Source organism: Eleutherodactylus coqui, chromosome 11 (assembly GCF_035609145.1).
Source record: "Eleutherodactylus coqui strain aEleCoq1 chromosome 11, aEleCoq1.hap1, whole genome shotgun sequence".
Classification (NCBI taxonomy): Eukaryota; Metazoa; Chordata; class Amphibia; order Anura; family Eleutherodactylidae; genus Eleutherodactylus; species Eleutherodactylus coqui.
Genome location: NC_089847.1, coordinates 67,707,847 through 67,720,164, shown reverse-complemented (window position 1 = coordinate 67,720,164; position 12,318 = coordinate 67,707,847). Strand labels below are relative to the sequence as shown.

The window sequence follows — 12,318 nt, the reverse complement described above, 5'->3', positions numbered from 1 at the left end:
TAAAAAAGGATTTTGGGGGTATGTCAAAAGCAAAAGAAAAGTCCAAGATGCTATTAGATGCTTACAAGATGAAAATGGTGAATTGGTTTAGAATAATGTTGAGAAGGCCATACTTTTAAATTCCTATTTTGTATCTGTTTTCTATCAGAAAGTAGATGGAACATCAACTGATCTTCCCTGTGCATTTGGGGGAATAAAAGAATGCAGGCTATCTATAAGAGAGATGGTGGGGGAACACATAGCAAACTTAAATGAATACAAGTCTCAAGGTCCAGATGTATCATAGGATACTAAAGGAAGCAGCTGAGGTAGTTGCTGAACCACTCGACATAATCTTTGAAAAGATCTAGAAGGAGGGCAGATACTAATAAAATGGTATTTAAGAAGGAGAAATGCAAAGTCCTACATCTGGGCAAGATAAATGAAAAAAGCACATACAGAATGGGAAGAATAAGGCTAAGCAGCAGCACATGTGAAAAAGACTTGGGCATACTAATAGATTATAGACTGAACATAAGTCAACAATGTGATGCAGCAGCCAAAAAGGCAAACACAATTTTGGGATGTATTAAGAGAAGCATAGAGTCTAGATCACGTGAAGTAATTATCCCCCTCTACTCTTCCTTAGTCATACCTCATCTGGAAAACTGTGTCCAGTTCTGGGCACCCTACTTTAAAAAACACATAGACAAACTAGAGCAAGTTCAGAAAAGAGTTACCAAGATGGTGAGCGGTCTGCAAATCATGTACTATGAGGATGGTTAAAGGATCTGGGAATGTTTAGCTTGCAAAAAAAGGAGACTTAATGGCTATCTACAAATATCTGAAGGGCTGTCACAGTGCAGAGGGATCAGCCCTATTCTCATTTGCACAAGGAAAGATCAGAAGCAGTGGGATGAAATTGAAAGGGAGGGGACACAAATTAGATGTTAGAAAAAACTTTCTGACAGTGAGGGTGACCAATGAGTGGAACAGGTTACCACAGGAGTTGGCGAGTTCTCCTTCAGTGGAAGTGTTCAAACAGAGGTTGGACAGACATCTTTCTGGGATGATTTAGTGATCCTGCATTGAGCAGTGGGTTGGACCAGATGATCCTGGAGGTTCCTTTCCAACTCTACCAATCTATGATTCTATGTTGCTGCATTGAACAATAAATGGCAATTGTCTCTCCGGGTATTAAACAAGTCACCAATAAATTTAGATCCTTATTCTGTACTGTCTAATGGTCTGAGACAGCGCTGTAACTACCAATATGGCTACTATTATCCTTCTCATGGGTTTTCATCTAACTCTGGCATACACCTGCTTCTAAATATTGGTACATTGGATTTGCCTTTCGGGAGTATAAAAAATTGAGTGAATTTGTGTTTGCAAAGAACACCATATTAAGTCACAGTGTTGCAGATATTGCAGTGTTATAGGATACAAGACAAACAACAGTTATGAAAATAGAAGCTTTTATTTTAACTAATGAACTGTTAAAGAATATGGTCATGCAATCTAAAAACAGCGTGACCACAAATATACTGCACTGACTGTGCTAAGACTAACCATAGTTATGGTATGAGTGATAAAGAATAACAATATGGTACACTATTGTATGTATAGAAGTAAGTTTGCACAACTGTGATTAAGTATTCCATGCTTCAATATGGAATGTTATAACAGCTCGTTGTAACGTAACATACAAAGTAATGAATTACGACACACTACCTTTATTCTGCAGAATATGTAGTAACTCCAAATAATGTCATCCCAAAGTTTCCAGGCTTGGTATAATAAAAGTCTCAGCCACAGTTTGTACCAGTTCGAGCCTTGCTTGTCTCTCTACACTCTTAGGCCTTCTAATCCCTGATAGTCACTGAGTGCGTACTTGATTCAGCTTTAATTGAGGCTAGCCTTTCTCATAATCCCGTTGTTGCAGAAATCTTTAGTGTCTTCCTGTGGATCTCAGCATAATTCAAACTCTTGCTGTGGCTTGTTGTTCCTCCACAGCATTGGCACTCTCCGTTACAGTTCTTAAACTTGTGCTTCAGCTTCTAATTGTCCACATAGGGTCTTAGTATCCCATCAGTAGCTCCAGCTGCTATTGCTCTTTGGTCACAGAATGCACCTCTTTGTGCTCTCCTCCAAAGTCCCGGGGGTTGCTTATTCAAGACCTCTTTCTGCAGCACCACCACTCAGTCTTTGGTCTGCCCTCTGTGCTGGCTCTGCTCCCTCTCCTTAGAGTGCCTAGTTAGTTTCTAGGACCTTTTTGGGTAGAGAGACCTTCCTCTGCAGTGCCTAGTAAGTTCCAGGACCTTCTTAATATAAGCTGCTATATCCTCTTCAATATTCTATTTCTCCATAGCTTGTATAGTACAGTCCACTACAACTTGCTGCATGTCCTCAGACATATATCAGCATTTATTAATTATCATAGCTTTTCTGTTAGAAGTGATGCACCTGTCACACTGTAGTGCAATCTATCTAAACAGGAAATAGCGCTTTGATACCTGGTACTGCTATACACTGCTCTGAGCTGCCAGGCTTTCCCCCCATACAACAGCGCAGCTTTCACAGAAATCGTGTAGCTTAAAACTGCTGCTTTGAGTATTTGGCAAAAGATAGAGGTGGAAGCTTAAGATCTGCCTTTATCACAGTTTGATTCTGCTTGTTACATTGTATTTCTCGCATTATACTTATATTGTCTACATTAAGGAGCAGTCTTGACATTGACAATGTGTTTTTCTTCTAGACAAATATCCCTTTCTTGCAAAATGTCTTGAATAATCATCAGTTTCTGCATGGAACGGTGGACACCCAATTTATTGATGAAAATCCTAACCTCTTCAACCTTCGACCAGTACAGAACAGAGCACAGAAACTCCTTCACTACCTGGGTAAGAGAGCCATGGAAGAGGAAGATAGAAGGTGCCTTGTATAGGATTACCACTAGAGATGAGCGAACACCAAAATGCTCGGGTGCTCGTTACTCGGGACGAAATTTTCGCGATGCTCGAGGGTTCGTTTCGAGTAACGAACCCCATTGAAGTCAATGGGCGACCCGAGCATTTTTGTATTTCGCCGATGCTCGCTAAGGTTTTCACGTGTGAAAATCTGGGCAATTCAAGAAAGTTATGGGAACGACACAGCAAAGGATAGGGCAGGCGAGGGGCTACATGTTGGGCTGCATCTCAAGTTCACAGGTCCCACTATTAAGCCACAATACCGGCAAGAGTTGGCCCCCCCCCCCAACAACTTTTACTTTTGAAAAGCCCTCATTAGCAATGCATACCTTAGCTAAGCACCACACTACCTCCAACAAAGCACAATCACTGCCTGCATGACACTCCGCTGCCACTTTTCCTGGGTTACATGCTGACCAACCACCACCCCCACGACCTAGTGTCCACAGCGCACACCAAACTGTCCCTGCCCAGCCTTCAGCTGCCCTCATGCCACGCCACACTCATGTCTATTTATAAGTGCGTCTGCCAGAGGAAAAGCAGGCACACACTGCAGAGGGTTGGCACGTCTAGGCAGCGAAACTCTTTAAAAGGGGCGGGGCGATAGCCCACAATGCTGTACAGAAGCAATGAGAAATATAATCCTGTGCCACCGCCATCAGGAGCTGCACACGTGGGCATAGCAATGGGGAACCTATGTGCCACACACTATTCATTCTGTCAAGGTGTCTGCATGCCCCAGTCAGACCGCGGTTTTTAATTCATAGACACAGGCAGGTACAACTCCCTATTGTGAAGTCCCTGTGGACCGACAGCATGGGTGGCTCCCTGGAACCCACCGGCGGTACATAAAAATATCCCATTGCATTGCCCAACACAGCTGAGGTAGTAATGTCGTGCTTAATGCAGGTGGGCTTCGGCCCACACTGCATGCCCCAGTCTGACTGGGGTTCTTTAGATGTGGAAACAGATGCATTTATAATTCCCTGTGGACCCACAGCATGGGTAGCTCCCTGGAACCCACCGGCGGTACATAAAAATATCCCATTGCATTGCCCAACACAGCTGAGGTAGTAATGTCGTGCTTAATGCAGGTGGGCTTCGGCCCACACTGCATGCCCCAGTCTGACTGGGGTTCTTTAGATGTGGAAACAGATGCATTTATAATTCCCTGTGGACCCACAGCATGGGTGGCTCCCTGGAACCCACCGGCGGTACATAAAAATATCCCATTGCATTGCCCAACACAGCTGAGGTAGTATTGTCGTGCTTAATGCAGGTGGGCTTCGGCCCACACTGCATGCCCCAGTCTGACTGGGGTTCTTTAGATGTGGAAACAGATGCATTTATAATTCCCTGTGGACCCACAGCATGGGTAGCTCCCTGGAACCCACCGGCGGTACATAAAAATATCCCATTGCATTGCCCAACACAGCTGAGGTAGTAATGTCGTGCTTAATGCAGGTGGGCTTCGGCCCACACTGCATGCCCCAGTCTGACTGGGGTTCTTTAGATGTGGAAACAGATGCATTTATAATTCCCTGTGGACCCACAGCATGGGTGGCTCCCTGGAACCCACCGGCGGTACATAAAAATATCCCATTGCATTGCCCAACACAGCTGAGGTAGTAATGTCGTGCTTAATGCAGGTGGGCTTCGGCCCACACTGCATGCCCCAGTCTGACTGGGGTTCTTTAGATGTGGAAACAGATGCATTTATAATTCTCTGTGGACCCACAGCATGGGTGGGTGCCAGGAAGCCACCGGCGGTACATAAATATATCCCATTGCATTGCCCAACACAGCGGATGTAACGTCAGCTGTAATGCAGGTGGGCTAAAAAATCATTTGATTACACTGTAGGCGAGGGCCCACAAAAATTGCTGTATCAACAGTACTAATGTACATCCAAAAAATTGGCCATGGCCAACCAAGAGGGCAGGTGAAACCCATTAATCGCTTTGGTTAATGTGGCTTAAGTGGTAACTAGGCCTGGAGGCAGCCCAGTTTAACGAAAAATTGGTTCAAGTTAAAGTTTCAACGCTTTTAAGAGCATTGAAACGTATAAAAATTGTTTAGAAAAATTATATGAGTGAGCCTTGTGGCCCTAAGAAAAATTGCCCGTTCGGCGTGATTACGTGAGGTTTCAGGAGGAGGAGCAGGAGGAGGAGGAGGAGGAGGAGGAGGAATATTATACACAGATTGATGAAGCAGAAATGTCCCCGTTTTGGATGGTGAGAGAGAACGATGCTTCCATCCGCGGGTGCAGCCTACGTATTGCTTAGGTATCGCTGCTGTCCGCTGGTGGAGAAGAGAAGTCTGGGGAAATCCAGGCTTTGTTCATCTTGATGAGTGTAAGCCTGTCGGCACTGTCGGTTGACTGGTGGGTACGCTTATCCGTGATGATTCCCCCAGCCACACTAAACACACTCTCTGACAAGACGCTAGCCGCAGGACAAGCAAGCACCTCCAGGGCATACAGCGCGAGTTCAGGCCACGTGTCCAGCTTCGACACGCAGTAGTTGTAGGTGGCAGAGGCGTCACGGAGGACGGTCGTGCGATCGGCTACGTACTTCCTCACCATCCTTTTACAGTGCTCCCGCCGACTCAGCCTTGACTGGGGAGCGGTGACACAGTCTTGCTGGGGAGCCATAAAGCTGGCAAAGGCCTTGGAGAATGTTCCCCTGCCTGCGCTGTACATGCTGCCTGATCTCTGCGCCTCCCCTGCTACCTGGCCCTCAGAACTGCGCCTTCTGCCACTAGCGCTGTCGGATGGGAAGTTTACCATCAGTTTGTCCACCAGCGCCCTGTGGTATAGCATCATTCTCGAACCCCTTTCCTCTTCGGGAATGAGAGTGCAAAGGCTCTCCTTATACCGTGGATCGAGCAGTGTGTACACCCAGTAATCCGTAGTGGCCAGAATGCGTGTAACGCGAGGGTCACGAGAAAGGCATCCTAACATGAAGTCAGCCATGTGTGCCAGGGTACCTGTACGCAACACATGGCTGTCTTCACTAGGAAGATCACTTTCAGGATCCTCCTCCTCCTCCTCTTCCTCCTCCTCAGGCCATACACGCTGAAAGGATGACAGGCAAGCAGCATGGGTACCGTCAGCAGTGGGCCAAGCTGTCTCTTCCCCCTCCTCCTCATGCTCCTCCTCCTCCTCCTGAACGCGCTGAGATATAGACAGGAGGGTGCTCTGACTATCCAGCGACATACTGTCTTCCCCCGGCTCTGTTTCCGAGCGCAAAGCGTCTGCCTTTATGCTTTGCAGGGAACTTCTCAAGATGCATAGCAGAGGAATGGTGACGCTAATGATTGCAGCATCGCCGCTCACCACCTGGGTAGACTCCTCAAATTTTCCAAGGACCTGGCAGATGGCTGCCAACCAGGCCCACTCTTCTGTAAATAATTGAGGAGGCTGACTCCCACTGCGCCGCGCAAGTTGGAGTTGGTATTTCACTATAGCTCTACGCTGCTCATAGAGTCTGGCCAACATGTGGAGCGTAGAGTTCCACTGTGTGGGCACGTCGCACAGCAGTCGGTGCACTGGCAGATTAAACCGATGTTGCAGGGTCCGCAGGGTGGCAGCGTGCGTGTGTGATTTGCGGAAATGTGCGCAGATCCGGCGCACCTTTCCGAGCAGGTATGACAAGTGGGGGTAGCTTTTCAGAAAGCGCTGAACCACCAAATTAAACACATGGGCCAGGCATGGCACGTGCGTGAGGCTGCCGAGCTGCAGAGCCGCCACCAGCTTACGGCCGTTGTCACACACGACCATGCCCGGTTGGAGGCTCAGCGGCACAAGCCAGCGGTCGGTCTGCTCTGTCAGACCCTGCAGCAGTTCATGGGCCGTGTGCCTCTTCTCTCCTAAGCTGAGTAGTTTCAGCACGGCCTGCTGACGCTTGCCCACCGCTGTGCTGCCACGCCGCGTGACACCGACTGCTGGCGACGTGCTGCTGCTGACACATCTTGATTGCGAGACAGAGGTTGCGTAGGAGGAGGAGGAGGGTGGTTTAGTGGAGGAAGCATACACCCCCGCAGATACCACCACCGAGCTGGGGCACGCAATTCGGGGTGCGTGGCGTCGTACTTGCGCTTGCGCTCAAACTGTGGCGCTAGCGACGTCTGGACGCTACGCTGAGAGACATTGCTGGATGGGGCCGAGGACAGCGGAGGTGAGGGTGTGGGTGCAGGCCAGGAGACGGTAGTGCCTGTGTCCTTAGAGGGGGGTTGGATCTCAGTGGCAGGTTGGGGCACAGGGGGAGAGGCAGTGGTGCAAACCGGAGGCGGTGAACGGGCATCGTCCCACCTTGTGGGGTGCTTGGCCATCATATGCCTGCGCATGCTGTTGGTGGTGCCTCCCCAGCTGATCTTGGCGCGACAAAGGTTGCACACCACTGTTCGTCGGTCGTCAGGCGTCTCTGTGAAAAACTGCCACACCGTAGAGCACCTTGACCTGTGCAGGGTGGCATGGCGCGAGGGGGCGCTTTGGGAAACAGTTGGTGGATTATTCGGTCTGGCCCTGCCTCTACCCCTGGCCACCGCACTGGCCTGGCCTGTGCCCACACCCTGACTTGGGCCTCCGCGTCCTCGCCCGTGTCCACGTCCTATAGGCCTACCCCTACCCCTCAGCATGGTGTATTACCAGTGATTTGATTTCCCAGGCAGGAAAAAAATTGGCGCAAGCCTGCAGCCAAAATAGGATTTTTTCCCTTGTTTTTCAAAGGACAGGCCACACTGCGTGTATTCAATCAATACTACTTAGTTTAATAACTGTGTTGTGGCCCTGCAAATGTGTCAGAGAACTGCAGTGATGCAAAGTTACTCGCTACAGCAGATCAGGGATTTCCCATGCAGGAAAAAAATTGGCGCAAGCCTGCAGCCAAAATAGAATTTTTTCCCTTGTTTTTCAAAGGACAAGCCACACTGCGTGTATTCAATGAATACTACTAAGTTTAATAACTGTGTTGTGGCCCTGCAAATGTGTCAGAGAACTGCAGTGATGCAAAGTTATTTGCCACAGCAGATCAGGGATTTCCCATGCAGGAAAAAAATTGGCGCAAGCCTGCAGTAAAACGTAGCTGGCTGCGTCTGATTTTTTTTAACGTTCTGCACGCAGCACACACGTACCCAGAGCCCTGAGGACTGTCAGAGGCAGGCGAAATAGAATTTTTTCCCTTGTTTTTCAAAGGAAAAGCCACACTGCGTCTATTCAATGAATAATGTATGTCTTCTGGCCCTGCCTACACAATTCTATCCCTGTAGTATTAATGCCGGGTGCAATGGTCTGCACAGCCGGTTTTGAGAAGAAAAAAAAAAATGCAACACTGCTAACAGCTGCCTGGACAGTACTGCACACGGATAGATGTGGCCCTAGAAAGGACCGTTGGGGTTCTTGAAGCCTACACTCACTGCTAACACTCCCCCTGCCTAACCACCACTTCTGTCCCTATTGCAGGGCGCAATGCTCTGCAGATCCAATTTTGAAAAAAAAAAAAAAAATACAGTGCTAACACAGTACTGCACACTATTAGATGTGGCCCTGAGAAGGACCGTTAGGGTTCTTGAAGCCTACACTAACTCCTAACGCTCTCCCTACAGCAGCTCCAGCACGATAGCACTTTCCCTCAGCTAACTCACAAGGCATCTGAGCCGAGCCGCGGGAGGGGCCGATTTTTATACTCGGGTGACATCAGATCTCCCCAGCCACTCACAGCAGGGGGGTGGTATAGGGCTTGAACGTCACAGGGGGAAGTTGTAATGCCTTCCCTGTCTTTCAATTGGCCAGAAAAGCGCGCTAACGTCTCAGAGAGGAAACTGAAAGTAACCAGAACATCGCGTGGTACTCATTACGAGTAACGAGCATCCCGAACACCCTAATATTCGCACGAATATCAAGCTCGGATGAGTACGTTCGCTCATCTCTAATTACCACAAATCATGAATGTGCACTTAATGTACCCGGCATCGAATGTTGTGACACACACAACAGTAACTGCACTTGCAAAGTGATATTGCTGTCTATCACGTTTCTTATACTGATAGGAACTTCCTTTTAGACAACAGTGTGATGATATGAATAAGTGATCAATATGATGATTGACTCTGCCTGTGAAGCTGTAGATCAACTTTTTTTTTAAGGCATACAAACAGTGACTCGATTCAGACCAGGAACTGGTCTGTCATCAGATTAGTATGACATAAATGAGTGTACTATGTTGACGCCTTTTTTAATGTTAGAAAAATGTGTAAGTTCATCTGAAGCTCTCCAGGTCATAAGGTCTAATGTCACCACAACAAACATACCTAATAATGAGAAACAACATTTGGTCAGTATATGTAACAATAAATGAAAATAAAGTCCTGATGCATTAAATATAATCATTAAATGTTAATATAACCATTAAATACGTATGCATTAAATGAATGTTTGCTATTATTAGATACCATTGTTATGATGGCATTTTACCTCACAACATGGATGATGTCAAGTGAACTTTTCAAAGCCTTTTTGACACCTTTTGTGTTCTCAAAATATGTCAAACACTACATTCATCTATATCACACCAACCTGATGATAGACCGAGTCCCGGTCTGAAACGGGTCATTGTTGTACACCCTAAAGTAAAAGTATCCCTTAATCTTCAACACTATCTTCATCCTCACAAGCAGAATCAGCAAATTATAACAGGGACAGTAGGGACATTTGGTACTGGTGTATTTTGACGCCACCGGAAGCTAAAGGTATGACAGGTGTCACCAAGAGTGTACGCCCCTGTCACTCCCCAAGCTTTAGATTGGCTGATGGTATACAGGAGTAACAGGCAAGGGACCGAGCAGGACACACTGCATCCCGACTCAAAGTAGTGACTGGGGGCTGTGAGGTGGATGGCGACACTGAGCGTCTGCCAGGCAGAACAAAAAACAGCAGCAGGAGGGGTGGCAGTGATCCGCGGCGGGGCTGCACAGAGGTGTGAGCCGGCGGGAAAGTGCTTGGATGGATGCATCGTAGCACTTGCAGCTTGGAAGATGCAGAGGGGAGGCCGCCGGTGGGGAGACTGTGTGCTGAGCCATGCATGGACACCTAACAAAAACTTCCTGACTCTTACTGGGGACTGTGATAGCGAGGAGGCTGTCGCTAGCGGAGATGCAAGCCCGCCAGAGCGGACCTGCCAGAGCAGCTGGCAGCAGTGGCTTTGGGATCTGGGAGCGCCTACCGGCCAGCAGACTCCCAGCACTCACATCAGCAGCAGGGAGATGCCAGTGGCACACTTAGACCTGCGGACTTCGTTTGTAAGTGTGCAGTGGGGTCAGGAGCTGGGACAGCCGCCAGACAACAGCCTCCGAACACTCACATCAGCAGGGAGATGCCAGCAGCACACTTACAGCAGCGGCCTCTGGTGCAAGTGTGTGTGTACCCACCAGCCAATCCGGAGCTGTGGGCGTTTCCTCTAGCTCTGGCAGGCCAGCCCATGTCTCCATCCATTACTGTGGTGGCGTCAAGATACACCAGTACCGGAACATTCACCCCGGGCACAAGGCTCCAGGTGGGCCCATGACCATTCGTACTGCCCCTATTAAAAAATCCACTACTACTGTATCTTTTCCTCTCCGCACAGCACTGCAGCACTACTGAGACGATACCTACTCCATTCCGCCTCCCTGAAATCAATAAGCAGTCCCTGTAGTGTAGGACAAGCAGGCATTTTCCGCACAGGAGAGTGAGATAACTTCTCAGGAGCGTTACTGGCCGCCCACTAGGCATTGCACCTGAGGGAGACGCTCAAGCCAGCTGGTGTGGTATGATAGGGCTGTGGCGGGCAGAGATGAAGGGAGACCTGCTGTGTCCCAGCATGGAAGTAACTGCAGTATACATAGAAGATGTCCATAGTGTAACAGACAATCAGGTGAGGTATGCAGGAATGAAAAAATGTTTCTAATAATGTGTAAGGAGCAATTATAAAGGGTATTTTCACACACATGATAGGTTTACTGCAACCTCTTGGCACCAGAATCCACATAAGATTTTGCACCAAATGGATTTTGGTGCAGATTTGTATGCTACATGTGTGAAAATACCTTCTCCCTTATTTGCATATTACCCAGAGGAGCATGAATGGCCTTCTGAGTCTCCTCACTCACCGTCTAGGTGCTCTCCCTAAGGACAAAAGATAGTGAAAATACCTTAGGGTGCACTCAATGTGGACATGACAGATTTTGACGCAGAGTTTGACATAGATCCACAGCAGGCTGCATGCTCTCAATGCTACGGCAGCGCAAAATACACACCAGATCCGCTATCTGTGAAGGCAACCTTAGTGTGTATTCACATGTAGCTAATTTGGTGCGGATCTGCAGCAGATTTCACCCTTTCTGTTGAATTCAAATTGAAGGGGTGAAATCTGTTGCTGATCAACACCAAATTGTGCGACTTTTAGTGGATTTTTTTTACCAAGCAAAAGGGTGCGTTCACAGATGAGGTCTGTTGTAAATTTGTGTCAAAATCTGCAGTAAATGGTGCATAATCTTTGGCTGCAGAACATCTGCACCAGATCTGTTCGGTGTGGTGTGGATTTTGATGCAGATTCGCAGCACACTTCGACCCTTTATTTAAAAGTGTGAAATCCTGCTGTGGGTCAGCACCAAAATCTGCAACATGTGAACACACCCTAGCAGTATAAATTAATTTTACCCGGGAAGGCATGGAGGAAAGTTGGGGGGGAGAGCTGGGAACAAGATTTGTGAACAGCCCCTGATCTGTGGTCCCTTTTTAATCTACGTAGCACTGAGTGTCAGTCATTACATTGGTCTCTTCTCCAATCTTCGCAGGTAAGAGTCAAAATATCCTGTGTGCACTTAATTTATGTATTCATATACTCATTGCAGAGAGGATACATGGAAAGTAGGCTAATTACATTAGGCTGTAGAGAATGATGACTGATGATTTTCAACAGGTCATGTGATGGTGAATGGACCGACTACACCCATTCCTGTTAAAGCCAAGCCATCCGCTATAGATCCTACTGTACCAGCCATCCCAATGAGTAAGTAATGTGAACTAAAGTTCATTTTTATAACGTTATAAGATTAATATGCAATGTGATATACTACTGGGTCAGTAGACTGTAACTGTGATTCAGTGAAGGAAATTAGCTATAGCTATTCCTTTGGCTGCTGCAGTGCTCTCTGTGAATAATTATTTAAAAGCTCCACAGTAAACCTTGCATTAAAATTAAATTGGGTGATAACAATTCACACATTGTTTGCCAGTAGAGTTGGAGGAGTGATTAGATCCTAGTTGATATTTCATGAATATAATGATATCACTTTGACGGATTTGTTTATTGTTTTACATCCCACAATAAGA

General features: G+C 47.4%; 1 protein-coding gene across 2 annotated transcripts in view; it reads left to right on the top strand.

Annotated features, from left to right (window-relative positions):
- PC (pyruvate carboxylase) overlaps positions 1-12,318 on the top strand; it is a 916,513-nt gene that overhangs the window by 766,325 nt on the left and 137,870 nt on the right. For both annotated transcript variants that reach the window (XM_066582494.1, XM_066582495.1), the window contains exons 10-11: positions 2,738-2,882; positions 11,906-11,995. In XM_066582494.1, the coding sequence (XP_066438591.1) occupies positions 2,738-2,882; positions 11,906-11,995 (235 nt within the window). The remainder of the gene's footprint in view (positions 1-2,737; positions 2,883-11,905; positions 11,996-12,318) is intronic.